Source organism: Chaetomium tenue (assembly GCF_020726465.1).
Source record: "Chaetomium tenue strain MPI-SDFR-AT-0079 chromosome Unknown F5144scaffold_3, whole genome shotgun sequence".
Lineage (NCBI taxonomy): Eukaryota > Fungi > Ascomycota > Sordariomycetes > Sordariales > Chaetomiaceae > Chaetomium > Chaetomium tenue.
The window spans coordinates 2,019,673-2,046,318 of record NW_027117331.1 but is presented as its reverse complement, the minus strand read 5'-3'; the positions used below and the strand labels follow the sequence as shown (position 1 = coordinate 2,046,318).

The 26,646-nt window shown below is 57.3% G+C and overlaps 10 protein-coding genes across 10 annotated transcripts; 5 read left to right on the top strand and 5 right to left on the bottom strand.

Annotated features, from left to right (window-relative positions):
- The first annotated feature begins 73 nt into the window (after positions 1-73).
- Positions 74-859, top strand: F5144DRAFT_178213 (uncharacterized protein). The gene is made up of 2 exons (XM_066782701.1): positions 74-287; positions 442-859. The coding sequence occupies exons 1-2, from the start codon at positions 258-260 to the stop codon at positions 709-711; spliced, it is 300 nt and encodes a 99-aa protein (XP_066644703.1). The 5' UTR covers positions 74-257; the 3' UTR covers positions 712-859.
- F5144DRAFT_178209 (transcriptional regulator TACO1-like protein) lies at positions 860-2,154 on the bottom strand. Its single transcript, XM_066782700.1, has 2 exons — positions 1,740-2,154; positions 860-1,681 (listed from the first exon to the last, which is right to left on the bottom strand). Exons 1-2 carry the CDS (start codon positions 1,951-1,953, stop codon positions 1,008-1,010), a joined length of 888 nt encoding a protein of 295 aa, XP_066644702.1. The 5' UTR covers positions 1,954-2,154; the 3' UTR covers positions 860-1,007.
- A 224-nt stretch (positions 2,155-2,378) lies between these two features.
- On the top strand, positions 2,379-8,661 carry F5144DRAFT_530022 (armadillo-type protein; the record flags this gene model as incomplete). The annotated part of the gene is made up of 4 exons (XM_066786911.1): positions 2,379-3,901; positions 4,118-4,787; positions 5,052-8,090; positions 8,164-8,661. 4 exons carry the CDS (start codon positions 2,379-2,381, stop codon positions 8,659-8,661), a joined length of 5,730 nt encoding a protein of 1,909 aa, XP_066644701.1.
- Positions 8,662-8,761: 100 nt separating this feature from the next.
- F5144DRAFT_628463 (uncharacterized protein) lies at positions 8,762-10,807 on the bottom strand. The gene is made up of 2 exons (XM_066792337.1): positions 9,315-10,807; positions 8,762-9,219 (listed from the first exon to the last, which is right to left on the bottom strand). Exons 1-2 carry the CDS (start codon positions 10,458-10,460, stop codon positions 8,941-8,943), a joined length of 1,425 nt encoding a protein of 474 aa, XP_066644700.1. The 5' UTR covers positions 10,461-10,807; the 3' UTR covers positions 8,762-8,940.
- A 1,043-nt stretch (positions 10,808-11,850) lies between these two features.
- F5144DRAFT_591585 (alkaline phosphatase-like protein) lies at positions 11,851-16,902 on the top strand (the record flags this gene model as incomplete). The annotated part of the gene is made up of 5 exons (XM_066790288.1): positions 11,851-11,869; positions 11,935-13,607; positions 15,048-15,629; positions 15,741-16,302; positions 16,367-16,902. 5 exons carry the CDS (start codon positions 11,851-11,853, stop codon positions 16,900-16,902), a joined length of 3,372 nt encoding a protein of 1,123 aa, XP_066644699.1.
- A 159-nt stretch (positions 16,903-17,061) lies between these two features.
- Positions 17,062-18,379, bottom strand: F5144DRAFT_178071 (uncharacterized protein). The gene has a single exon (XM_066782699.1). The coding sequence runs from the start codon at positions 18,249-18,251 to the stop codon at positions 17,502-17,504; it is 750 nt and encodes a 249-aa protein (XP_066644698.1). The 5' UTR covers positions 18,252-18,379; the 3' UTR covers positions 17,062-17,501.
- Positions 18,380-18,941: 562 nt separating this feature from the next.
- F5144DRAFT_508831 (kinase-like domain-containing protein) lies at positions 18,942-20,925 on the top strand (the record flags this gene model as incomplete). Its single annotated transcript, XM_066786509.1, has 2 exons — positions 18,942-20,007; positions 20,275-20,925. Exons 1-2 carry the CDS (start codon positions 19,105-19,107, stop codon positions 20,923-20,925), a joined length of 1,554 nt encoding a protein of 517 aa, XP_066644697.1. The 5' UTR covers positions 18,942-19,104.
- Positions 20,926-20,956: 31 nt separating this feature from the next.
- On the bottom strand, positions 20,957-22,879 carry F5144DRAFT_178044 (uncharacterized protein). Its single transcript, XM_066782698.1, has 3 exons — positions 22,138-22,879; positions 21,968-22,047; positions 20,957-21,902 (listed from the first exon to the last, which is right to left on the bottom strand). Exons 1-3 carry the CDS (start codon positions 22,785-22,787, stop codon positions 20,989-20,991), a joined length of 1,644 nt encoding a protein of 547 aa, XP_066644696.1. The 5' UTR covers positions 22,788-22,879; the 3' UTR covers positions 20,957-20,988.
- A 559-nt stretch (positions 22,880-23,438) lies between these two features.
- F5144DRAFT_486793 (Rad9-domain-containing protein) lies at positions 23,439-25,043 on the top strand (the record flags this gene model as incomplete). The annotated part of the gene is made up of 5 exons (XM_066785571.1): positions 23,439-23,552; positions 23,618-23,755; positions 23,806-23,950; positions 24,002-24,238; positions 24,292-25,043. The coding sequence occupies 5 exons, from the start codon at positions 23,439-23,441 to the stop codon at positions 25,041-25,043; spliced, it is 1,386 nt and encodes a 461-aa protein (XP_066644695.1).
- Positions 25,044-25,130: 87 nt separating this feature from the next.
- F5144DRAFT_177981 (regulator of chromosome condensation 1/beta-lactamase-inhibitor protein II) lies at positions 25,131-26,638 on the bottom strand. The gene has a single exon (XM_066782697.1). The coding sequence runs from the start codon at positions 26,439-26,441 to the stop codon at positions 25,218-25,220; it is 1,224 nt and encodes a 407-aa protein (XP_066644694.1). The 5' UTR covers positions 26,442-26,638; the 3' UTR covers positions 25,131-25,217.
- Positions 26,639-26,646: the final 8 nt, after the last annotated feature.

Genomic DNA, 26,646 nt, shown 5'->3' with positions numbered 1-26,646 from the left:
TACCTACCCATTTGGGCACCCTGATGGCCGGCACTTGGCCCGCCGCGGCAAGGATGCTGACCTGCAGTGGCCCGTCGTCCCGTGCTTGCTCGGCACAGCTGGGCGACCCACCTTCCAATGCTCCCAAAAATTGGGGTGAGAAGGTGGGACGATCTTCGACGCCGGGCTCGGTAGTTTTCCGAACAAGAGCCGCAAGCTCACCCTTCACCCTCCGATTGCACCGTACACATAGTGATCAGCCACCACGATACTTCAACATGGGTGGGCTCAACCTCGAAGTTTTCAAGGTAAGGGAAGGCCAACGCTAATCCAATTCAACCCAGCCCCTCCTCACCAACCAACCCATCCCCCCACCTCCCACCTCCCACCTCCCACCTCCCACTCCCCCATAAACCCCAACCCGACCCCGACACGCTACTCACCTCGGTACCACCACCACAGTTCGGCATGTACGTCATGTTCCCCATCGGCATCATGTACTACTTCGGCACCAATCTCGACAGCCGCTTCTCCGTGCCCGACTTCTGGCCCAAGGCCGAGAACGCCAACAAGCTGCCGCTCGAGCGCGACGAGATCCATGCCGAGCTCGAGCGGCTGCGCGCCCGCCGCCTCTATCTGCGGGACCAGCGCCTAGCCGCCGAGGCGCGCGCCGCGGCGCTGAATCCGGGTGCGAATCAGGGACAGGGGCAGGGGGGGCAGGCGGAGGAGTAGGTTGCTGCTTCTTGTCCTCGTAAGGAGGGTAGGGGGGAGGGGGGTTAGTTTGGTGGTGGGCGATGAGCGATGGGCGATGGTTGTATGATTGGCGGGGTGGTGAGAAGTTGGGGGAGGAAACTGGATTGTGGGTTTGGGAAAATATGGCGTTTACGGAATCTTCGGCCGGACCATCTCGCCTCTCGAAGCCCGGTTACGGCTGGCGCGATATCTTCTACGACTGTACAGTACATATACATCTATGGGGGTCTGTTTGTGTCTATCAATGGTGCCAAAACTGTGTGTCCGGCCAGCCCCTATGTGTCCAGGTTCTCCTCTATCCTCGCCCACTCCTCGTCGCTCATAGACCCCTTCGACACGTTCGAATACACTGCCTGTACCTCAGGGTACTCCCGCAGCGCCTCGAGCAAGTCCGTGAAGCTTTTTAGCTCCTCGGATGCATCCAACTTGGCCTTGGTGTCGTCATTCGCCGTCCAGATGATATCCGAGCTTAGAATCTTCAGCCCAAACTTGGATCCCACAGTTTTGCACACCTGCATTGTCGCCGACGGCTGAGTCCAAACGATGATGTTCCCGTCGGCATCGTTCTCGAGGTCCTCTGCCCCGGCCTCGATCGCGTCGTCCATGATTTGATCCACGTCCTGTCCGTTCTCGCCCTTCTCGAACACCACCCGCCCGAGGCGGGAAAAGAAGAACTTGGACGAGCTTGTCGACCCTTTCGCCTTCTTGACCATCTGGTTCAAGTCCTGTAATGCCCGCAGTTTGCTCTCCGACTCGAGATCGACTATCAGCGCAATCGATGGCGGCATCATCGCTTCGAATGTGATGGAGTCGAGGGCGGCGCCTGCGGACGACTTGCCCTGCCCGCGGGCGATGGCGCCTTCGATCTTGTCTTTGGGCACGCTGGCCTTCTTGGCCGCGTTGATGGCGGCGGCTAGTTGGGGGTTGTTGTTGGGGTCAGGGCCAAAGACTGCTCGCCGTGGTGTAAGTCTTCTAAGAGCTTGACGGTGTAGAAGAGGACGGCGTACGCTTTGAGTACAGGGTGATGTTCTTGGCGAAGATCGTGCGGGTGGCGTTCTTTTTTGCGTCGTTGGCCGCCTTGTCATGGCGAATCTTGCTCCATTTGTTGTGGCCAGACTTGAGGGCTGGGCTAGAAACGAAGGTGCGGCGGCATTGCGCGCAGATAGAGGAGGGAATCGCCGACCGAGTTAACGGCGCGAGAGGGCGGAAGAGAGTCGTCATTAGATCGTAACGGGCTTTGCGCAGGTCGTAACTATGCCATTAGGATCGAGCCGTATAGACGAGAATAGAAAACTAATCGCCGGGAATCCCCCGGGCCCGTCTTGTGATTGCAAGCTTGCTTCTGAAGACCTGAGCAGTTCGGGAAGCGGCAGTTAAAGCTTTCCCCATCGAACCTCGAATTGATTTTAACGCTGCCTGCCGAGACGGCAGCGGGAGGGCAGGGGTTTAGGATCTGCATGGGGCCCCTCATTCAGTTTATCATTGGCCTGGCACAGAGCTCCACCACATGGGACGTAATTGTGGGATGGCGCCCCTGACACGGGCCCAAGAGTTCCAGGTCACTTCTCTTTTGGCACTTTACATTTCTGAGGATCGGGAAGAGTTACAACCCGGAACACGACAAACCTCCGCAACACTAGTCCCCTATGGCCTCAACGGCGGGCACGGATGAGCCCAGCACCGTAAACGGCGATGCCCCACGCACATCCACAGCGGCAGCGGCAGCAGCAGCATCGAGTCCCAACCCCGAATTCGATGTCTCCAAACTCCAAGGATTGCCCTCTGAGCAACAGGAACTGCTTCTCTTAAGCTTTGCCTCGGCTCTAAGCAAACATGTCCTCAGCCTCGACCCCGATGACTGCACGGCGCAGCAGTTCTACCTCAAGAAGGAGGTCTTTAAAATCATCAACCTTTCGGCCCCGCCTCCGACAAGGGTGATACGCAACACGTTAGGAAAATGTCTGGCACACATATTTGGCAAGGGGGATCGGAAGTTGCTATTCGAGACTGTCAGCGATTTATCGGGAATCATCTCGAGCGGGAAGTCGAAGAATGAGGGCGAGATCCGGACGAAGCATGCCGCCGTTGCGTGCCTGGGCGAGGTCTACGCCGCGGCGGGCGATAGTGCCATCAACCTTCACCAACTCGCGTGTGCGGCGCTCCTGAAACTGTTGAAGTCGTCTTCCAGCAATGCTGGCCTTCGCGCCGCTGTGTTCACAGCTTTCGGAAAGATCGCAACAATGCTGGGGGGGAGCTTGGACGAGAACATCGCAAGGGATGTCTGGAAGCAGGGCCGGAGCTATGCCACGAGCGACAAGGGGTCGCTTGTTGTTATCGCTGCATGCCGCTGTCTGCGCTCACTTCTGCAGTCTACCCCATATTTCCAGACGTCAAGCGATTTCGACAGTTTGCGGTCTTCCATGTTCAAGACGTTCGACTCGCCATCGGCCAACGTACGCTCTGCGGCTGCCGATTGCTTTGCTGAAGCCCTGGTTCGAGGTTATTCCGAGTCTGCCGTTGGTGAAGCTCCGTTAGTCTTGCTCAAGAGAACGAAGTCCAAGGCTGTGAAGCGGCAGTCTATGCAAGTCGGCGGTCTGCAAGACGACGATGACCTCCCCCCGCGGCCAGAGAGCCCTGCACCGACCAAGAAATCCCAGGTCCTGGCATTGTCACTAGTCGATATGCTCAAGACCCTGTCGGCGCAGTACGTTCGGATGTTCACATCGAACAAATCCAGAGCCGCAATCGCTGTCTGTTACGGCAACATGTTTCGGAAACTGGGAGAAAAGACGGTGGAGAACAACTACACACGGATTTTGGAGCACATGACAGTCGAGCTCTTGGGGCATAATACTATCACCAACAATCGGTACCGCCTACTAATCTCCCGGAGAATGGTGGAAATTATCATTCAGGACATCATTGGGAAGAAGATTCTCGGGGAGTCAGGCCAGACTGGCGCGGCCAAGGCTCTCCTCAACGATGTCGTTAAGAATTATCCACAGGCACTCAAGGAGAAACCAGAGCCCGCGAAACAAACACTGGTCGTTTCGCTGAGCGCCCTGGCCTCTTTGATAAACAGTCTGGGTTCGGCAGCCAACAGCTTTTCCGAAGGTTGTCGCGACGGTCTCCTTCAAGTCCTGCAACATCCGAGTTACACCGTTCAAGTGTACGCATCGTCATGTTTGAAGACATTCCTGCTAGCCTGCCCTCAGCAGCTTCTACCCTGCCTTTCGGTGTGCATGAACAGCCTTAGCAGGGAGCTGGGGCTGCTTGGTACTGGACGGGGCTCGCCCCGTAGGTGTCTTGGTTTTGCCCATGGTCTTTCAGCTGGTCTCAGCGCAAGCCCGCAGCGGCCGCTATATGGCTCCGTTGACATCAACAGCCGTGTGCTGACAATGTCGACGAATCTGCTCAAGTCTAGCGGCAGCTCCGAGCTGCGTGTGGCGAGCACACAGATTCAGGTTGCCTGGACTCTGATCGGGGGACTTATGTCACTTGGACCCAACTTCGTCAAGATCCATCTCTCACAGCTTCTTCTCCTATGGAAGAATGCCCTGCCAAAAGTTCTGTCAAAGGACAGCTCAATCCACAGAAACTATCTGAATGCTTCCTTCTTAACACATGTCCGGGAATGCGCGCTTGGTTCCATTCTGGCGTTCCTCGAGTTCAACAGTCGCCTCTTAACTGTCGACGTCTCGAAGCGGATTGCGACGATGTTGCAAAGTACGGCAGCATTCCTGAAGACGCTTCCCTCGAAGAAAACGGCAGAAGACCTCAACGAAAGACTCACGCCGTCACTGCAACTTCAAGACCTGGAAACCATGGTCCAACGGAGGGTCCTTCAATGCTACACAAAACTGGTGAATATCAGTCCGGCCGGCGGCACTGAAGCGCTCCTACAATCCAACCTCCTCACCCTAGCCATCTCTCTATTTGCGGACCCGGATAATTACACCCCGAGCTCACTCAGCGCCTCCATCGCCAACACGGCTTCGACCTTTGAGTCTGTCTGGGATATAGGTGACAACTCTGGGTTTGGTGTGACCGGTATCGTACGGGGTTTCAACGTCAGGCCACTTCCAGGACAACACGAAAGCTCCGAGGACCGCACGCCGGCTGGCCGAGAAGGCCCAGAAGAACAAATTGAGCGGCTTTTGCTCTCGCCCGTCTGTGGAACTCTGGAGCATGATGCGTCTGTCCTCTACATCGGCAGCGCCGACGGACCCAGCCTTCCAGACCCCGCGGCGACTGAAGTCGTGAACATGGCAATTCAACTCTTCGCCTTTGTCTTTCCGCTCACTCCGCCCAAGGTCCAGGAGAGCGTATTAGAGCAAGTGACGACGTTTGTCGCGGCTGGGTCACTGCAACGAGATCCTGGGCGGAAGGCTGCTGTTAATGTCAACGTTGCCACAGCTCTCCTGTCGATCCTGCGCGTGGCAGTCAAGGAGACAAGGTCGCCTCCAGGCGACGTGACCAACTCGGCTGTCGAGAAGCTCATCCAGGAGTTGCTTCGTGACTTCGTCCTGGACCGGGACCAGTACGTCCGCAGTATCGCCTACGAGGCGGTGGCTCGGTTGTGTGGCGTTTGCGGCAACGCCTTTACAAACCAAGAGATCAAGTATCTTGTCGATACCATCGTCGTCAACCGAGAACCCAGCGCTAGAGCGGGTTGTGCGATGGCCCTTGGCACTATCCAAGCCAAGATCGGTAGCATGGCGGCTGGATACCACTTGAAGGCCATTCTCAACATCCTGTTGTCTCTGTGCAACGACCCGCACCCTACTGTCCATTACTGGGCGCTAGAAGCGGTGGCACGGGTAGCGGACGCCTCTGGATTGGGATTTGCAAACTACGTCTCGGCCACCTTGGGGATGCTGGCCAATCTCTACTTCTCCGAAACACACAATCCCGAAGTGGCCTTGCCCGCCTCGATGAACCTCGAAGTTGAGGCTTCTACATCCGCAGCAATCGCTCACTGCGTCGACTCGCTGATCAATGTACTTGGTCCTGACCTACAGGATTCGACCAAGTCGAGAGAACTCATTCTCACCCTTGTTGGATACTTCCAACAGGAGGAGGATCTGGAAGTGCGGAGAGCAAGCCTTGTGTGCTTGGAACATCTCTCACTGTACGCCCCTGGATACATGAAATTTGAAGAGTACGTCAAGACGCTTCAAGGGTACCTCAGCTCCGAGAACACGGTCCTTCGGGACGTTGCCGTGGATGGTCTCCACAACCTCATGAAGCGGAACCCGTACGATGTTATTGAGGCAGCAGACCAGGGCTTCGAGGACCAGCTCTGGCTGGTGCTCGACTCGGACCCCAGCCATGACGGGATGCACAACACGCTCCGCAGCTGGATGCGGCATACGTGTCTTGCAAACACGGCCGCCTGGCTCGCGCGGTTCCAGCATGTCCTCAAGATGACCCGGCCCAAGGACATCGTGAAGGAGACGGTCACAACCAAGAAGTCGGGCACCGGTCTTGATCTTCAGGACGAAGAAGTTGCCGGCTTCGCTGCCGCGCCGGGCGCTACCAAGGATGAAAAGGACACCCTAAGTGGCCCCGATGTTGAGCCCTTGAGATGGCAAGTCACAACCTTTGCGATGGACTGCCTGAATGACATCTTTATTCTCGTCGCCAAGGACATTGCTACAAATGGCGAGTCCGTGGCGCAGGTCGCGCTCCAGGCTAAGATTGCCGATGTCGTTCGGATGGCCTTCTCGGCGTCGACCTCTGGGGTCGTTGAGCAAAGAATTTGGGGTCTTAAAATCATTGGCGCTGTGCTCAAAATGTTCGGCAAGACGCCAGACCCAGATTTCGAGGAGGCCATGCTCCTCGAGCAGTATCAAGCTCAGATCAGTTCCGCCCTTACGCCCGCATTTGCCGCCGACTCTTCCCCTGAGCTGGCTGCTGAGGCCGTCAACGTCTGCGCTGGCTTCATCGCGACGGGCATCGTTAGGGATGTCGACCGGATGGGCAGGATTCTCAAGACCCTCGTGAGCTCGCTTGAGAACTTCCAGACCGAGGATGAGAATGCAGGCATCGGTGACCTGAAGGGATTGAGTTCCAATGCGCGGGTCATGGTCAAGATGGCTGTGTTTGGCGCCTGGGCTGAGCTCCAAGTTGCGAGCTCAGAGCAAAAATACTTGCTCGACGTGCTCAAACCACACATCGGTACCCTGACTCCCCTCTGGCTCGAGTCTCTCCGGGAGTTTGCCAGGCTACGCTTTGAGCCGGATATTTCTATGACTTTGGGACCACCATCGCTCTCTGGGAGCCTGGACACGGTGTACGCGGCCCTCAACAGAGAGACACAACTCAAGTTTTATCAGGACTCATGGTTGAAACTGGTGGATGCTATCGCCAGCCTGATCGGTCAAGACAGCGAGTTTGTTTTCGACGCGCTGGATGGCAAGGAAGTCACGGGCCCCAACGTCAACGGCGGCTCTCGGGGTCTGGGCATCAACTACCGCGATGAGCCAGTGGCCTTCTTTTTCGTGTTGTTCGGCATCGCCTTCGAGGCGCTGGCAACCAAGCCCGGGCAGAGTGAATCCCTCGCTACCCAGGAGCAGACACTCGCGATTCTCAGCGCACTGAAGAAGATCCTGCACCCGAGCGTGTCTGGCCAAGCCATCTACCGCGAGGCCATCTTTTCCGAGACGATGGATCTCCTTGACCGTCTTGTTCTTACGGAAGGACTTGACGTTCAGGGAGTGATCGTCGAAATTGCGAGGGATCTTTGTTTATCTCACCCGGCAGCCAGGAAACAAGAGGAAGCCGACAATGGCGAACTATCCGAAGATATTGAGCAACTCTTCGAGCTCACACGGATCATCGTTCTGGTCCTCTCCGGCCTCATCCCGAATCTCAGCGAGAGCCCGCAACCAATCCGCCACCAGATGACCGAGGAAGCAATCCTCCTCATCAAGACAGCGCTCAATGCGCTTGTCGACGCCGCCGAAGTGTTCCCGGCGATCATTAAGACTGATCTGTATGCCTGCATCATCCACATCTTCGCGACCGTCCTCGCCACTCCTTCCTGTCAGGACGTGATCGTGCCTCAGTCCCTCCCGACCCTGAAGCGCTTCATCACGAGCATGTCCCTTTCCCGACAGGCCTCCGAGGAAGGCCACTCGCAGACAGACATCCAACTACTCGGCTGTCTACGCCGGTTCCTCTCCATCTACCTCCACGCCCAGAAGCGCGAGGCGCCCACCTCCCTCACGTGCGTCAAGAACTGCCTGCTGGCACTCACGATCCTCTTCACGGGCGGCAAGAATCACCTCCCCGCCAGCGAGCCCCTGGTCGCTCGCTTCCTCGAGGAACTCCTCGACTGTCTCACGGACCGCATGGTATGTCCCACCCCCATAACCCCTCAGAACAACAACCCCCTAGGTATCTAACCAACCCACCCACTTCACACAGACCGCCAAAATCGCCGCCTCCTGCCTGCGCACCCTCCTCCTGCAACCCCAACCCACCCCCGCCGACCAATCCCTGGCCCGCCACCTCCTCCCGCGCCTCCTCGCCTTCACCACCGACACCAACCCGGACGACCCCGAACAGGCGCGGTCGCTCGTGGCGCACGCCCTCTGCGGCTATGTCGGCGCGTTGGGCGGGTCCGACCGCGCCCCCGTCGCCATGGCGCTGGTGCTGCCCGCGCTGCTGGCGCGCGCGCTGAGTGAGGGGGGGGGGGTGTATAGAGAGACGAGTGGACGGTTGTTGGAGCTGGCGTCGGCGGATCAGGTAGCGTTTCGCGGGGTGGTGGGCGGGATGGCGGAGGGGCAGAGGGGGTTTTTGGAGGAGGTTATTCGGTCGGGGAGGGAGGCGGGTGGTGCGGGGGGTGGTGCTGGGAAGGGGGAGAGTGGGGGGGTGAGGGAGCCGAGTATTGCGTTGAAGATGGATTTTGGTGGGGGAGTGTGAGGTTGGGTTGGGTTGGGTTTTGTAAACCCTTGCTGGGTGAGGTGTGGATATATAGATGGAAGGGGGTTGGTTGTTGTGGGTTGTGGGTTTAAATTAGAGCGGCCGTGAGCCGTGGATATCTTGTTTTTTCTGTCTGCCTGCCTTTGTTTTCTATGTGACCCCGTCCCTCCCTCCGACGCTATGCAACCCGTGTCTATGGTGCTCCGTATGCTCGAAAAGAAAAAGAAGAAAAAAAGGCAAAAACCCGGTGCTGACCAATGATTCTGGTAAAGAACAGCATCAGTTCGCCGCCAGAATCTCAGCCGCGTCCGGCCCGGGCGAGTAGTCGGACCGCCCGTTGTTCTTCTTGATCTCCTCGGCCTCCTTCGCCTGCTGGTCGGCCTCCTTCTGCCGCTGGTGGCCGATGTAGGTCGTGTACCGGATGGTGCCCAGCGTGAGCACGGCCATGAAGATGATGCCCAGCACCGACCGCCGGATCAGCACCCACCGCAGCCCCTCGATGTCCGACTTGGCGTCGCTGTTGAGCGTCACGCTGATCTTGTAGTTGATTTGTTGGATCTGTGTTGTCGTCGGTTAGCCTTTCCGCTTCGCAAGCAGGCGAATGGTTGATCGAAAGGAAAGAAAGAGAGAAACACAGAGAGAAAAGCACACACCCTACTCTCGAGCGACTTCTGCTCCTCGCGCACAGCCATGCGACGGTCATTAAACATGCCGCGGACGCTGTCCGTCAGGGTGAGCAGCTCCTGGTTGAGGCGCTGGGCGAGGATGTCGACCTCGTGCTGCAGCAGGGTGCGCTGCTGGCGCAGCTGCTCGTCGGCCACGCGGCGGTTGTTGTGCACCTCGGCGCCCAGCTCGCTGCACGCCGCGCGGAACAGGTACGTCTCGTTCTCCACGTCCGCCTTGGACACCAGCCCGGACTGCGCCACGTCCAGGTTCGACGCCAGCAGCTTGCGGATCGCCTTCATCGACAGGATCGCCTGCGGCAGCGTGTATCCGCCCGTCGTGAGCTGCTTGACTAGTGTGTATGAGTCGAAGTGGTGGATGTAGGCGGTCGGGACTAGGTGGGGGGGCTTGGTGCTCGTGTTGCTGCGGTCGGTGTCGGTGGCGGGGTTGGGAGTTGGGGTGCTAGGCTCTTCGGAGGCGATGGTGTTAGGGGGTGGACCGGATAGGGAGTCCGGTGGAGGGCCCATGTGTAGTATCTCATCCATGGGGCTGCCCTTTTTGGCTTGGGTGATAGGGTCGATGTCACTTGGTGGGGGTAGCTCGATTGTCTTTGGAAGGTCGGGCTGGGAAGGGGAGGTCGTTTTCTGGCCCGACTCGGCAGACGGGGAGTGTGACGGGGTAGGGGGCTCGCGAGATGGTGGTGGCTCTGTCGGCTGCGGTGTGGGTGTACTATGCGGTGTTTGTTTCCCCGGATCTTGCCCTTTTATCTGCCCTTTCGGTCCCTCCTCTTGTAGCTTCCCTTCCGGCCTCCCTTCCGGCCTTCCCTCAGGCTTCCCCTCCAGCTTCCCGTCCGGTTTCCTTTCCGGCTTCTTTCCCGGTGCCTCCCCCTCGTTGTTCGGCGGTTGCGCGGGGGTCTCGACCTGTAAAGGCTCTATGCCCTTCCCAGCCCGCTTCGCAAAGGCAGGCTGCCTCCTCGCCGAGGCTGTCGTGAATGAAGCGGCATGTTGGCATGACTGCGGCCTTACTGAGGGGTTACGGCGAGAGTTTCGGAGGGCTTGTGATGCTGTCGGCTCGGACAAGCGCCCGCCGGCGCGGCAGAGGTGTGGGTACAGGAATGTCAAGCGGTTTGTTGCCATGGTGGTTAGTGAGGGATTTGGGGACGGACTACTTTGTTAAGGGTTGTTACCAGTAGTACCAGAAGTACACTGGGTGACTGGGTAGCCCACCCGAGATTTCGGCTAGGAAATCGCGATACCGGTTGCCCAAAACGCCGCAGAGCCGAGCTTGGCCGGCTGCTTGCGACCCTATGGGTGGGGCCGTTATCGTTGTGGTCGAGAGACCATCAGACAGCAGCAAGAAGCTCTTGGTCGGTATGCACGTAAGCGGGCTTAATTACATAGTTAATTAAGTTAAGTAACCTGGGGAAAATGCATGCGCTTTAAAACTTGCAAAGAAACCTCCATCTGAAGTCCCTACATTTGCCAACTTGACCCCTCCTAGGTAACCTTGGGAGCAAACATTCATAGTTCATCCCGTCTTCCGGAATTCGACAATTATTCAGTGTAACCCGACACTGGACTTGGCTGCATGGATCAGACAAGATAGCCTGGCCGAGCCCGCAGAACTGCGGCTAATTACATGTCGGGTGCCTGTCTCGGCCCAATGCCCAATGGGAAGATCAACCCTGGGCACACTGGCAAAGCGATGACGACTGTTGGACCATCCCTGTAAGTTTCGGTGAAGCTCCGACCCTCGTACCAAATGTTTTGTTGCAGGTCAAAGAAGGTCCAGCGATCGACCACAGCGAGTTGGGCATTGATTGATGAGGCAGCATTCCTCATTTTCAATTTTCTGATGCCTTAGCTGAGGGACCTTGCTTTTGATTCTGCCAATATTTGCATGACAACCTACCGATTGCGCATTCTCAATTCTCAACTGCTTTCCAACTACCTTACCTTACCAGACAACCAGACAATCAGAGCAGAGCTAACCTGCACCTGCCCGACTGATTCATCATCATCATCCCGCCTCCTTCCCGTCTCATCGCATTTTACCAAGCCCTGCAGCTGTTGGCTTCTTAAGAGTCTTAAACCGCTTAACCCAATCCTTGCCCGACACGAGATTCCTTCTCATCTCGCCAGTTTTATTTTGGTCCAGCTTTCATCACACGGGGCAGACAGCCGTTTGTTGGAAGGTCATCAAACCGTTCGTTTGCTTATTCGATTTTGCCTTAATACCTGCGCAGGTGCTCTTTGAGGTACGATATTTTAACAGACCTGCCCTTATCTCCCTAGCTACCGACTCACAACCCATTGCTTTGTCTCTCTGAGTCTCGGGTGTCTCCCCTCACCAAACTACCTAACACACCCGATATAATATCTACCTTTGTTTTATTTTTATTATTCTTCTATAATTAAACGCCATTCACCAATCAACCTGACCGTTCAAGACTCACCTTCCTTCGATAGGGCCCTGTCAGCACCAACCGCCGTAAGCACACCGGTGGCCGTGTGGCATATCTCCCACATGGCCCCCTCACAATACGGTATGTTTATGTTTTCTTGTACGCATGCTTCAAAACCATGGAAAGCCAATTTACACCGAACGCAGATGCCAAAACCACGGACCCCCCTCTCATCGAGAGGTGCTCCAAGATAAAGTCTTACACAACATCCCGGGCCACCTACCCCAATCTTCGCGTCTTCTACCGGAAACATCAGCATGCCGATAACCTTCCAACCTCCCCCGCTCCAGTACCCCTTTTAGTGTTCGTCCACGGGCTGGGCGGCTCAGTCGCCCAGTTCAGCCCCTTGCTCACCAGTCTCACTCCGATTGCCTCATGCCTGGCCGTGGACCTCCCAGGGTGCGGTGTCTCTGGGTTCGAGCCTCGAAACTGGGATGCATACTACGCGGACGCCATCATTGAGCTGCTCGAGACCGTGATCGAAGACCACCGCGATGCGGCGGGCGGGCAAGGCGTGGTTCTAATTGGCCATAGTATGGGCTCGTCCCTCGCTGCCCTGCTCGCCAACCCACGGAAACCCAAGACATCACTCCACGAGCATGTTCTGGGCCTGGTCGGCATATGCCCCACTGCAGGGCAGTTTACTCCGGAGCGGGTCCGCATGATGCGGGCAGGACTATACATCCCCGAGTTCGTCTTTAACATGTGGCGAGCTTGGGACCGGCGCGGGGGGCTCGAGAGTCCGAGTGTGCACCGGTTCGTCGGGGCCGGTGCTGATGTTGAGACGAAACGGCTCCAGTACATGTACAATTTCCAAAGCAAGACACCTGTTTGGCGACGAATGGCGTGGGGCGCGCTGCCCAACTATTCGGACGGGGTACCTTCGAACGGGATAGCGACATTGGATGTCTGGGCAGGATTGGGCATTCCCGTGTTCCTGGTCGGCGGAATGGACGATCAAGTTGTGCCCCACGGAGAGGTCGACAAGATTGTATCGGTTCTCTCAGAGGGCAACTCCGAGACTGGCTCAGAGGCAGGCGGTGATTCTGGGAAGAGCAGTAGTGACGAAAGCATCCCCGCAAACGGTGGGGCAGGGCTTCCGCCCCTGCCTCAGCATCCGAAGAAAGTCGTGATCAGCACCAAGCTGCCCAGCCCGGCAGGGCACGGCTTGCTGTACGCGGCATCGACAGTCCCCATCCTGGCCGGCCTTATCTCGGATTTTCTCTCGACCCACGTTACCGGACGCCTTTCTCTCGGGTGGCAGCTTCAGTATCTCTGCCGCGACGGGAAATGGGACGTCAAGAATCTCGAAAAGTGGCGCAACGTTGCCCCGGTCTCTGGGCCGATCGGCGGAGTGTTCCGGGCCATAAAGACGCTCCGGGAAGTCGACGAGGAGCATTGCCCGAGGGTATTTGTGGAGAAATGGGGAAAGGTCATCAAAGACGTTATCGACATATCACACGACAATCCCGTCTACAACCCGAACGGCCTTGAAAAGGGCGGTGTTCACTACCACAAGTATGGCACGCTGTCCAAGGTGCCGCCAAATGAGACGGAAATCCGCGGGTTCGTGGAGCTGGTGGATAAGATCCGGGCAGAGCAGAAGGAGAAGGCTAGGGTGGAAGGGTGGGACGAGGGCTACGCTATTGGCGTGCATTGCCATTACGGGTTCAACCGGACAGGGTTTCTCGTGGCGTGCTACCTCGTCGAGCGGTGCGGGTTCACTGCGAAGGAGGCCATCGAGGCGTTTGCCAAGGCCAGGCCTAATGGGATCAGGCATGAGCATTTCAGGGACCGGCTGTATGTGCGGTACTCGGGGGTCAAGAGCGACGCATGAGGTTGTGCTCTGGGGTTTGCTTCCTTGGGTTTCCTTTTGGCATGTGCGATAAGGGGTTTGGGATTCGGCAGTTGTATCGGTATCGGTATCGGTCGGTTGTGGCTTAGGATCGGACTCAACGGCATAGAGGATGGTCGCAAGAGGTTTCTCGTCTCAACATTGTCAAGCGTATTTTTTTTGTCTTTTCTTTTGGGGTCTCATTTACATACCAATTCATACATAACATTCTGAGCGTCATAGATGGTTGCCCCACAAGAACGAGTACTGCTACACACACACAAGTTATACATGCCCCGAATCATCGCCCCCTTACACGCACTCGCACACTCACTCATCCACACACTACACACCCGCTTCCTCAACCCAACTCAACTCAACTCCCCCCGACTCGCCAACAACGCCGCCGCCGTATCCGCCCAAATCTCATACCTCTCCACCCTCTCATCCTCCGCATCAAACCCCAACACATACACAAACTCCTCCTCCCGCCCCTGCCCCGTCCCCCGCCACGTAAACCGCCCCCGCCCCCGCACCACCACCTTCCGCGCTGCATCGTCCACGACGTACTCGGTGAAGTGCATCCCCGCGTGGGTTTAACAAGTGGAGACGGCGTTGAGATATTCGTGGAGGCCGGCTGCGCCGTGGAAGGGGCGGCCGAGGAAGGGGAGGGTTGGGTGCGGGGTGCCGTGCTCGTGGATGAGGATGCGGGAGTGGTGGCGGGTGAAGTGTGTGGTGAGGAGGTGGGTGTGGGAGGTCGGGGTGGGGGTGAGGGTACGGAAGGCGGTGTTAAAGGATTGGGCGGCGTGGAGGAGGGGGGTGGTGTTGGTCATTTTGGGGTTGGTTTTGGGGTTTGGATTTGGGGGTTGGAGAGGGGGAAATGGAAGAAGGGGAGGTTATTGTAAAAGTGGGAAAGGGTTGACTGGTGATGGGGGTGAGTGAGGTTGTTGATGGGAGTTGTCGGAGTACACTAAATATGCAGTACCTGAAAGGGTGGGATGGGATTCATCTCAAGACTGTCATCGGATGTCACCCCCAAATTCCCCTGCTTCATCGACGTCATGCGCTCTGAAGGTCGCATCTGGGGTGCAGTGGAACCCCTGCTGCCTTGCCAATTCGGGGCTAGCACGGGCACCTTCCGGGCCATGCCGCAGCAGCAATAGCGGGACGGCTGGGACCCCGATTTAAACCGAGCGTGACCCCGACTTTCGGCTGCAGCTCTCCTGTCAACACTCTCCGCCAGTTGCTGCACGTTTCTGCCTACAACTACCGACGAGACCAACTTTGATCGGACGACGGCAGCAACACTTTTTGTCCTTGGTCATTTACCGGCGCCATGGTAAGCCTACACTCACGAACCCTCCCTCAGTTGATGAATCATAATCCAAAAGAGTCATCCTCATTCTAACCTGAAACCATTCGCAGTCCCCCGGGTCAGAGCGGACACCGCTCCTGGCAGACCGCCCACGCAACTCCGAAGACTCGACCCGCCGCGCCGAGGAAGAAGATGCCGCTCTCCACGGCACCACCATTCCCCCCTCGGCGCCCCGTCGTGCCTTGCGCGAGGTAGTCCTCTTCGCCTGGGCCCTCATCGCCACCGCCGCCGTCATCGTCCTCGCCGTCGTCATCCAACACCACAACACCACCACCTCCCCCAACCCCTCCCACCCCCCACCCCCCATCGCCCCAGGCGACCCCTCCGCCGGCGGGCCCTACCTCTCCGACACCACCACCAAGAAACCCCAAAAACGCAACCTCATATTCATGGTCTCTGACGGCATGGGCCCGGCCTCCCTCTCCCTCACCCGCTCCTTCCGCCAACTGACGCAATCCCTGCCCATCGACGACGTGCTCACCCTCGACCGGCACTTCTGGGGCACGTCGCGCACGCGCTCGACCAACAGCCTGGTGACGGACTCGGCCGCGGGCGCGACCGCCTTCTCGTGCGGCCGCAAGAGCTACAACGGCGCTATTAGTATGTTGCCGGGCCATAGGCCGTGCGGGTCTGTGTTGGAGGCGGCGAAGAGGAAGGGCTTGGCGACGGGGTTGGTGGTCACGACGGATGTTACCGATGCGACGCCGGCGTGCTTTGCGGCGCATGTGGATATGCGCATGCAGATGGATGAGATTGCGTTGCAGGAGGTGGGGGAGGGGCCGTTGGGGCGGTCGGTTGATTTGATTCTGGGGGGGGGAAGGTGTCACTTTTTGGGGAATGATACGAGTGGGAGCTGTAGGAAGGATGGGGTGGATGTGGTGGGGTTGGCGCAGGAGAAGCATGGCTGGGGGTATAAGGGGGACCGGGCCGGGTTTGATGAGCTGAGGGGCGGCAAGAATGTGAGCCTGCCGCTGCTGGGGCTGTTTGCGTACTCCGACGTGCCGTTTGAGATCGACCGCCGGAATATGGCCGATATCTACCCGAGTTTGAGCGAAATGGCGGCGACCGCGTTGACTGCCCTCGAGGAGGCCACCAAGGACAGCGACAAGGGCTTCTTCTTGATGATTGAGGGCAGCAGGATCGACCATGCCGGTCACTTCAACGACCCCGCTGCCCAGGTGCGTGAGGTGCTGGAGTATGACAAGACCTTTAAGCTGGTCCTGGACTTTTTGGAGAAGTCGGACACCGAGGGCGTCCTGGTGGCCACGAGCGACCACGAGACCGGCGGTCTCTCCACTGCTTGGCGTATGTTCCCCCCCCCCCTTAACGCCCTTTTTCCCGGTGCCACCCCTTGCTAACCCCCCTCCAGAAGCCCCCAACGAACTGCCCGTCTACAACTGGCACCCGTCCGTCCTCGCCCGCGCCAACGCCTCCGCCGAGTACTGCTCCTTCCTGCTCAACGAGCACATCGCCTCGGCCGGGGACGAGTCGCAGCAGTCCCTCATCAACTGGATCAACGAGGAGCTCGCCGTGCGCCGCCTCGGCATCACCGACGCCCTCGAGATCGAGCTCAACGCCCTCGCCACCAACCCCGCCGCCGCCACCGTCATCTTCTCCAGCATGATCAGCTCGCGCGCCCGTGTCGGCTGGAGCACCCATGGCCATAGTGCTGTGGATGTGAATATCTATAGCTCGGGGGGCAAGGCCGCGGAGAAGATTAGGGGGAATGTGGAGAATACGGATGTGGGCAAGTTTTTGAGCGAGTATTTGGATGTGGATGTGGATGAGATTACGAGGGAGCTAGAGGATAAGTTGAAGGGGAGCAGGGTGTTTGAGATGGAGGTGGAAGGGGATGCGGCGATGAGTGGACATCCTATTGAGTGGTTCAAGGGCGCTGGGTTTTAGAGGAGTGGTTTGTCTAACTTGGGGTTGAGCATGCAGTTGTGGAGTGGGAATGGGATTGTGCGCCGATGTAGCGGCTGTGTGTCATGTTTTGTTGTCGTTTTCTGGTATTGGCCTGCATGGAGCGAGACTTGCTAGTTATTTGGGGTTTATTAGAATGAATTATCTGTCTACCTCGGTGCCCCCGCCAGTATAGTTCACTCTTGCGCAAGCCTTGGTAAGTTACGAGCCGCAACAGCCTACGAAAAGGGGTGAGGGGGGTGAAGTGGTGATTCGGCGACTTTGAGGCCCCGTCTCAGGATATTCCATTCCCTAAGGTGAGTAGGTAGCCTGCCCTTTGCCTGAAGTTAGCCGCTGACGGGAGGAAGGGGGAGAATGGGTATGTAGAATGCGACATAAAACAAACGAGCACCGGAAACAGAAGTAAACAAACAGAGAAGCGAATGACAATCTAGGAGATCTAAATCGAAAACGACAGACTAACGCAACAACAAGCACAAAGAGGAATCCGGGTAACTCCCAACACTTCACCTCATGGTTGTGCTCAAGAACACCCCCGTTAACAAGAGGACAGGGCCAATCCTCCTCTCATGAGGAGTCGATCAGCCCTTTCTCTGTGCCTGCAACAGGGCCAACCTCCGCCTCTCCCTAGACGACGTGCCTACCCTGTCCACCAATTCCCTTGCACCCTGATCCACATTACCCATACTACCGACAAAACGATCAAAGTCCCCCGTACTCCCAACCGACTGCTGAGAACTCCGGGCCGGGGGAGGAGGAGGGGCAGGGCTCGGGGCCCGCGCCAAAGCCGCCGACGGCGTGCGGGTGTCGAGCATGAACGGCAGCGTGCCGCTGCTGGTGCGGGTGGACGTGCTCGCAGGGCGCACCGGAGCCGGCTGCGGGCTGCTAGTGTCGAGCATGAAGGGCAACGTGCCGCTGCTGCTCCGGAAGGACGAGCTCGCAGGGCCCCGTGCCACGGACGACTGCGGACGGGAGTCGATGTAGGTGCCCATCGAGTCCGTGTTTCTGGTCACGGCGGAGGCCGCCACGCCGCTGCTGCCGCTGGCCCGGCTCGAGTGTGCGTAGCCCGATATGATGGAGGCGTGGGCAGGGGTCGCGGGGCCGTTGCCGCCGCCGCTGCCGCCGCCTCCAGCGCTGGTGACGCTGTTGCTGCTGGAACGGTTCGAGGCCGGGCTGCCGGGGTAGCTGTCGTGCGCGAATGACGACAGAAAAGAGATGTGGGCAGGCGTGGCAGGGCCACGGGGGGGCGAACCTGAAGAGGGGGCGTTTCGATTCCTGTTCGACTCCTGCGAATATACGGAAGAGGATCGGGACGAATTTCTGCGGCTCATGGTGACGTTGTACGGGAAAAATTACTTCTTTCGAAAGAAAAATGAGTGGGAAATGAGAAGGTGTGTGAAGATGATGACTCTGATGGTTCTAGTGGTTCTGATGGCTCTGGTTCTGGGAGCTTATCCAAGGGAAACTGCCTCGCGGTTTATATATCCGTGTAACAACTATAACGGGGATACCAGGCCGTTTCTTCGGGTCAACCTGAGCCCTCATTTCTTGCTCCCTCGATATTTCGAAACGAGGTGTTGGCCCAGTCATGTTGGTGATATTGTCTGAGTTGAGGGCCCATTGGCGGCTTAGGTGGTCTGATACAGTACTGGCCAACATACACGCCATTGCGTGCCGTGGGCTTGCCTCCCGAGTCATCATGTATCCAAGGCTAGTCGAAGCACCGGTTTCCGACTCCACTTGTTGTTCTCATGACAACCCAACTCCGTTGGGGATATTTTTATCACCGGCCTCCTAGCGCGCGGGCCAGCCCTGCTTCGGGTGTGTCATGGGAGGTCTCCTGGCGTGTTTGTTGGGCTGAGCCTTGGTCTCAGCTGTGATCGTCAACCCCTGATCATATGTAGCCAGACGGTGTCGTGCTTGGACAACCATGTTATGTTGTTGGTGGTTGATAGGGTGTGGGGCAAGGCTGGGGTTAAGAGGGCTGTTGCGGCAACACAGTTATGAACCAACCAACAACCAAGCAACAGCCATCAACGACCAGCCACTCAATTCTACTTGGCTGCTAATTCAACCCCCTCATAGATCATCCCACCAATTCTGGTCGGACCCCGAGGCCTCAATACCATTTGCCCCTGAGCAGCTCTCTTTTCTCACAAACAACTCAACAGACCGCTAGTTATCATGAGCAAAATGGAAAAGCCAAACGACAACCCCCCTGCCACTAACATCCCAGACAAGCGATACAGGGGATATGGCATGTTTGAGGATCCGCTCGTGACGGAGAAAAACGACAAGATTGAAGCTGGTCTGCAGAAGAAGATAAATGCCTTCTATGACACGAAGCGGCAGCGTGAGATTTACGACTTCATCATCAAACATCGCCCGGGGAAGCCCGTACGAGTCGGGCGCACAATACGCGGTGGCTACAACGCCATCTTCCATCTGGAGTACACCGACGGAGCCGCAGCTCTGCGGGTGCCTCTCCCCGGCCAAAACGCTTTTCCGGATGAGAAAGTCCGCGTCGAAGTTGCCACGCTGCGCTACATCGAGAAGATGACCTCAATACCAGTCCCACACGTCTATCATTGGGGCACGGCCGCTGAGAATCCCTTGGGACTCGGCCCATTCATCATAATGGATTACATCAACCACGACAAAAACCTGGAAGACGTCCTCAGGGACCCGGCCTTCGGGCATGAGGCAGGGCCGTTGGACCCCAACATTCCTAGGGCTAAGCTCAAGCGTCTATACAGACAGGTTGCGCGCATCATTCTGCAGCTCTCCAAATTGGAGATGCCCAAGATCGGCTCTCTCCAGCAGCAAGGGGACTCCTTCATCATCGGCAGCCGGCCTCTGACGCAGGACATGAACGACCTGGTCGTCCAGGGGGGCATCCCACCTTCTATTCTCCCTCCCGAAACCGCCACCTTTTCGACCTCCGCCGAGTGGTACGCGGTGCTCGCCGACGCCCACTTCGCCCACCTAGCCTTTCAGCGCAACGACGCCATCAATTCAGCTGACGATTGCCGTGACAAGTTCGTAGCGCGGCATCTTTTCCGGCAGCTACTGCGCCGGGGGAAATTTGTTGACGCCACAGCTGCAGCAACGGGCTCGGAACCAGCCAGTAAACGCTCCAAAAAATCATTAAGCGGTCCGACGACCACACCATCTTCGCCTGGGGCACGCTCGGCGACGAGCAGGCCCACGCCCCGCACTACCCCGGCCAACACCCCGGCCTCAATGAGATCAACTTCGACGACCTCGCCGGCACCACGGGCATCCTCGCCCAGCCCCCCAAGGACTTCGCCGGCACGGCGCACGTCGTCGTCTCCGCCCAAACCCCCAACCAAGGGAACACCACCCCCTCGAAGAACCAAAAAAGAATCATTCCCCCTCTGCATCGAAGACCTCCGACCGCACAACATCCTCGTCGACGCCAACCTCAACATCGTCGGCGTGATCGACTGGGAGTGGGCGTATTTCGCGCCGCGCGCCTTCGCCCACGACCTGCCCTGGTGGCTGCTGCTCCAGCGGTACGGGTCCTGGAGCGGCAGCGTGCTGGACTTCCGGGACAAGTACGCCAAGGCGCTCGACGTGTTCCTCGACGCCCTCCGCGCCGAGGAGGGTCTGGCGGCGGCGCGGCAGCTGGACGAGGGGTGGTCGATTGACCAGCATATTGAGGCGCTGAGTTTGGATGCGGTGCCGCTGTCGGAGCAGATGAGGCGGAGCTGGGAATCGGGTGCGTTTTGGGCTAATTATGCCGCGCGGAAATGCTTTGGGTTCGAGCCGGTCTTTTGGGAGTTTTTAGACGAGCGGTTCTTTGGGGCGAATGTGGAGGGTGGGTATGAGGGGAGGATGAACCTGCTGTCGGCGAAGGCAAAGAAGCGTATGGAGTGGTTTGTTGAGAGGAAGGTGGAAGAGAGCAAAGAGCGCAAAATCGTAGATTGGGACCCTGAAGAGGCTAGGGCCTATCTAGCGGAGATACTCGCCGATCTTGACTAGGCCACCGCTCATGAATGTTGAAGTACACAACCGACTAGCATCAGAGTCCGTAACTGAGCGGCATCAGTCCGAAAAGTCAGACTCGTGCAGCTCGTCTGGGTCCAACCGATAGTTGATGTCGAATCGGCCCCTGAACAAGTCCCACAACGCAGTGGTTACCTTGGCTTCTTCCTCGTCGGTAAACTTGGAGTCGTAATTTTGGTTGGAGATCCAGACTTGCAACCCATCGTGTTTTCCCTGAGGGTCTGCTGCAAGACTTTCTAGAAACTCCAAAACCACGTCAGGTGAGATAACTGAGGGCCCAAATATGTTGAGCGACTTCAATTTCGAAAGACGTGATAGGGGTGTCAGAAACTCGTTATCGATGAGATCTCCGTTCAGAACAATCTCCTCCAACTGAGGTAGCGACTCGCATATATGTTCAATCTCTTCAAGGCTGAAGAGTTCGTTAGTGTCTAGCTCGCGCAGCTCGTGGCAGCAGGCAACAGCATTGGCCAGCATGGTATGCCGTTCGTCGTCGGCCTCGAGCAGGTCTTCGTCCCTGATCTTGACTGCCAGATGTCGGAGGTCTTGCTGTTTGAGCAAAGACAGACAAAATTCCTTATCGAGGTCAAACGTCAAAAGGCTGAGGCTCGTCAAACGAACGACTGGTGACTTCAGGACGTCGGCGAGTATTGTGGTTGAGGTGGGGACGACTGTGAACTCCAGCTCGCGAAGGGCAGTGCATTGCTGTAACCACTGCACCACTTCTTGAAAAGCTTGTTTGCATTCAACCTCCCACAAATAACGCCGAGCACTGGGTGCGCCCTCCAGTCTGAGAGATTCGAGCGAGAGGCAGTGTTGCAACTCATTCAACGCCTGAAACGCAGCCCGCTCGAGACTAAACAGACTAAGAGATCTCAGAGAGCTGGAATGCTCGCCCAGAGCCTTGAAGGTCTGCCTGCCAATCTCATTCATGCTTAAAATGGTGAATGATACTGCGAAGCTTTGTCAACAACCCCTTTTGTTACCCCATTCTGACCCCTCCTATTCCTCGACGTACCTAGGGTGTTGGGCTCGAGGTTCCGGAAGAAGCCAGCCAAGTCTTCATCAAGGTCCGTTCCTGAGCAAAAGAAACACTCTCTGAATAGGCAGCAGTAGCCCAAAAATTAGTATGGGATATCGCACACTCGCAAACATACCAATACCATATCAGGGTTAGGGTCAACTTACAGCTCCCTGAAAGCCGGACAATTTGCTCGGATGGCGCGAGCCACGTCGCTGTTGAGCACGGAGCCGTCACGGACAGAAAGCGACGTCAAGCTGGAGAGGCTCGATACCCATTTGGGTAGGTTGGCGGTGGGCAAGTAGTTGCCCTCGAGTGTGGTGAGAGCCACCCGCTTGCTTTCCTGCGCGGCTGACGTTCGGATACACTCGGTCACTAGGTTGGCAACCTCGATGATGATAGCCTCGAGATCGAGCGCCCTCCCGCGGCCACGGCGAATTTGGAGTTTCTCAAGGGGCGGGCTGAAGAAACTAGCCTTGAGCCCCGGGTTGTCACGGGCAAGATCCTCTAGTTGCGAGTGAAGGTTGCCGAGCTTCAGGGCCTTGATCCAGCAGCAGTATGGGAAGAGCGTCTTGCCGAGGCTCGACGCGATGATGGAACGCCAGAGACATATCGATGTCTCAATATCCAAGATATGGGCGTTGATGGCGGGCGATTGGTCGTGGATCGCGTATAGCTCCGGTAACGCCAGTCTGGCGATGCCCTTGCCCAAGCGGGCACAGAGGAAAAGACCGCCAAAGTCGCGCCGATTCGCAAACTCTTGAGCAACAAGCCACCAGATCTCCTGCGGGAAGCTTTGACCTGTTTGTCTTTGCATTGCAGAGAGTATCGCCGGGGTCGGATGGAGCCGGCGGGGTGGCAACTTGTGGATGACCGGGGTCTAAAAACCGCGTTTAAACTTCTGGCGACGCGTTGAGCAGTTGAATTGGTTGAATTGGTTTCTAGGAAAATGATAATCTCGCGCCCAGGCAGCTTCAACCGTGCAACAATGTAAATAAAAAGTCAATTGATTTCGCCACTGAGCAAGATAGTAAAAAGATGCTGTGTTATGATGTATCTGATAAATGTTTGTTGATGATGAATGGAATGAATTCCAAGTCGCCTGGTGCTTGACGCGTTGGCAGCTGAGTGTGAGCCACTCAGTGCGGGCTTAACACGGCTGGAACCGACTCTGCCTGATCCACTGGGGGCCAAGTCAGCCCAGCACGTTCGGCACTGCAACAGGGCGTCATTCTCCACTGTATCCAGTGGTTCCTTCCATTTTAGACTCCATGCTGTCCCAAACTGGGTGGTTTTGGTCATCAGCGTTTCTCGTCCTGAGGAAGGTAACACCTCGCGTCCTTTCCGTACCGACTACGAAACAAACCTGGCTTCGTTACCTACCCCCAAACAGTCAGCGACTTGACAAATACTGTATTGGCCCGGAATCTATTGAGCAATTAAACCCACCACGGTAGAAGAAGCCGCCATGGTGGTCCTCAACTTCACGTTAAGCGAAGAGGGTGTTGCTGTGCTCCACGATGCTCTTGCTTGCATGTTCAAATTCAGCGACGACGTTTCTTTGGAGGCGAGAAAAGACAAGGTAGGGGCTACCCCAACGTTCTGAAAACCTGGATGACTCTCAGTAAACTGACACCGTGCCCTCAGTTGACGCTTACAACCCTCAACATCTCCAAATCGGCATATGTCTGTTTCTCTTTCGCCGCCAATAGGTTCTTTTCGCGATACAGCTTTGAGGGAACTCCCCAACATCGAGACCGCTTTTTTTGCCAGTTGTACATCAGGGTATGACTTCTCCCCCATACTCACGACGTATCCTAACTCAATAATCCCAGTCACTCCTTACCATCTTCAGAGCCCGCCAAGGGAGCGGAGATCAGTCCAAGGAAAGGGATGCCTCGATAGACCGGTGTGATGTGGCCATTGATGACGGTGCCGGCAAGAAGAGCCGTCTCGTGGCCAGAGTCTCCTTCAGAAATGGTATAGCCCCTCATCCTCTAAGATCTGTGAGCTAGGTGCTGACCAACTAAGGTATCACGGCTTCGCACTCACTGCCGTATGAAGTGAAACCCCCTACACACGCCAAGTTTAACCAGGAGGAAGCCGAACACCACTGGTCTATTTCATCCCGGACATTACGGCAACTAATGGACCACTTCGGCCCAGGCATAGAGCTTCTCGACATCAACACAGATGACGAGGCCAGGGTCGTGAACTTCACATGCTTTACGGAGAAGGTGCAGAAGCGCGGCACTGTCAGCAACGAAGGTAAAGACACTACTCCATTTTCGTCCGAAGGGATTTGGGCTGACTGGTTCCAGCTGTTCTCAAAAAGCCCCTCCACACTAACATTGCGGTCGAGATGGACGAGTTTGATGGCGTTGAAGTCCAAAATAAGCTTCACATCATCATCAGCGTCAAGGACTTCCGCGCCATCCTCCAGCACGCTCAAATGACTAGCGGCGCGCTTGCAACCAGCTATTCAAACCCTGGGCGCCCCATGAAGCTGTCCTATAGCACAGATGGCGTCCTGTGCGAGTTCATCCTCATGACGGTTGGTGAGAAGGACGCCTTGACACAGAAGCATAAAAACCCACGGGCGAGCGTCGCAAGGGCTCCCGCACCACCTCTTGATTCCGCATCGCACCGGGGGAGCTCCGCCGCAAACGACAACAAACCAGACCCGCCTACATCTAGGCCCCCACAGCAAAAGACGCCCATCAGGCCCCGCCACCACGCTTTCGAAATGCGGCCATCACCGATGCCGCCTCCCGCCACGGCTCGGTCCGAATCGCTATTTGTCGAGCAAAACGAGGACGACGAGCAATGGGAGCCCGTCAATCCAGACGAGGAAGAGGAGGAGGAGACCGGGAGGCTGGAGTGGAATGCCACCAATGAGCCGGTACCTTTTCTGTCCTGCCCTTGTCGGCGGCCTTCGCTAATTAGGAGTAGAATCCATCGACTCTGCGCGTCGGAAGTTACTTGTCTAAGCAGTCCGAGGCTCCAGAGACCCTTCCCGACCGGCTTGCCTCAGGTCTTGAGCCAACACAACGGTTGTCTGAGGTATGTGTAACCCCTGGTCTCGCCTGAGATGCTATCCAGCTGACTCGTACAGGTCCGTCGGTTCGGCTTATTCTCCCCTTGAATTTAACAACTGCAGTGTCGAAGGTCGACTTGCTTTGCGTTGCGTAGCTTTGGCGTTGGCGATGGTGAACTGGCTGCTTTTTTGACGATACCACGGCGTAGTTTACGTTGGCTTCTCAAAGACGATCCAACTCGTTGCACAACCGGCGCCAATCATGGTGATTTCCATCCCCTCCCCCGTTGAAGCAATTTTGTTTCGCTCTCCTTTCTCTCCGCCTTGCTTCCGAATCGGTCCACAGTTGCCATGCTCGCCCCAGCCCCAAACCATCACATCACCAGCCTCAGTCAACGCCAACGCGTGCTCACTGCCCACAGCAATATCCCGGACTCGCCCAATATCCCCGCGCGCCAGCTGCCCATGGTCATCCCTCCCCCAACTCACCAACTCCCCACCCTCCTTCAGCACGAACACACTCCCCCACCCAGCCCCAACCTCCCTCCACCCCGCCACACCCACACCACCCCCAGAAAGCGACCCCAAAGGAGAAGGAACCTGCGCCCTCACCCCCCACTTATCCGACCCCAGCACCACCATCTCCCCGCTCCCCGCCGCCCCAAAAAGACACGTAAACTCCCTCCCACAAACCGCCCGCACCACGGGGAACCCCACCCCCTCGATCCGCCGCGGCGAACACACCGCCCCTGTCGCTGGCACGGGCGCGCCCAGCTGGCCTTTGCGCCCGTTGCCCCAGCCCCAGGCTTCGCTGTTGCTGAGGACTGCGATGGTGTGGGCCATGCTGGCGGTGAGGGAGGTGATGTGGGTGGGGGTGTTGGTGGTGGTGTTGGTGGTGGTGTTTGTGGGGGGGAAGTTGGGGATGGGGGTGGGGTGAGAGGTGGAGGGGGGGCCGTGGGGGCCCAGGCCGAGGTTGTCTTTGGGGGAGAGGCCGAAGGTGTAGACTTGTTGGGTGGGGGTGTTGGTGGAAGGGGAGGGGGTGGTGGTGACGAGGATGGTGGCGGTCCAGGTGGCCGCTACGTGGATGGGTTTGGAGCCTGGGGGAAGGGAAGTCAGGTCGACGGGGCGGAACTGGGGAGTGAGTTCGGAGGAGGAGGTGCTGCTGGTGTCATCTGGGCTGGTGGTAGTGGTGGTGGTGGTGGTGACGGGCCCGCATGCGCCTGTGGTGTGGTCGCCGCTCCAGAGAAGGTCTCCTGATTCGAAAAGGAGAAGGGTGTGGTTCCCGCCTGCTGCTATGGATTTGAGTTTTGGCTGGGGGTTGGCGGTGGTGATGGAGGACGGGAGGAGTACGGGTTGGGGGGTCGAGACGTCTTCTTTGTGGCCGATGCCCAGCTGGCCTGACCCGTTGGAGCCTAGGGCTTGGATAAGAATCATGGTTTATGGCGGATACTTTGAGGTTTTCTAGTTCAAGAAAATGCCGAGTTGTGCCAGAGTGAAGGGAGTTGGACTTGGTTTGGTGATTACAAGCGATGCTCCATAAGTGCTAAGCACACTGTGCAACCATCCACGCACTGTGGGTCCTTAGTGGGTCATCTTCTCGGACCCACCACGATTTTTTGGCTGCATAAATTCCACACGC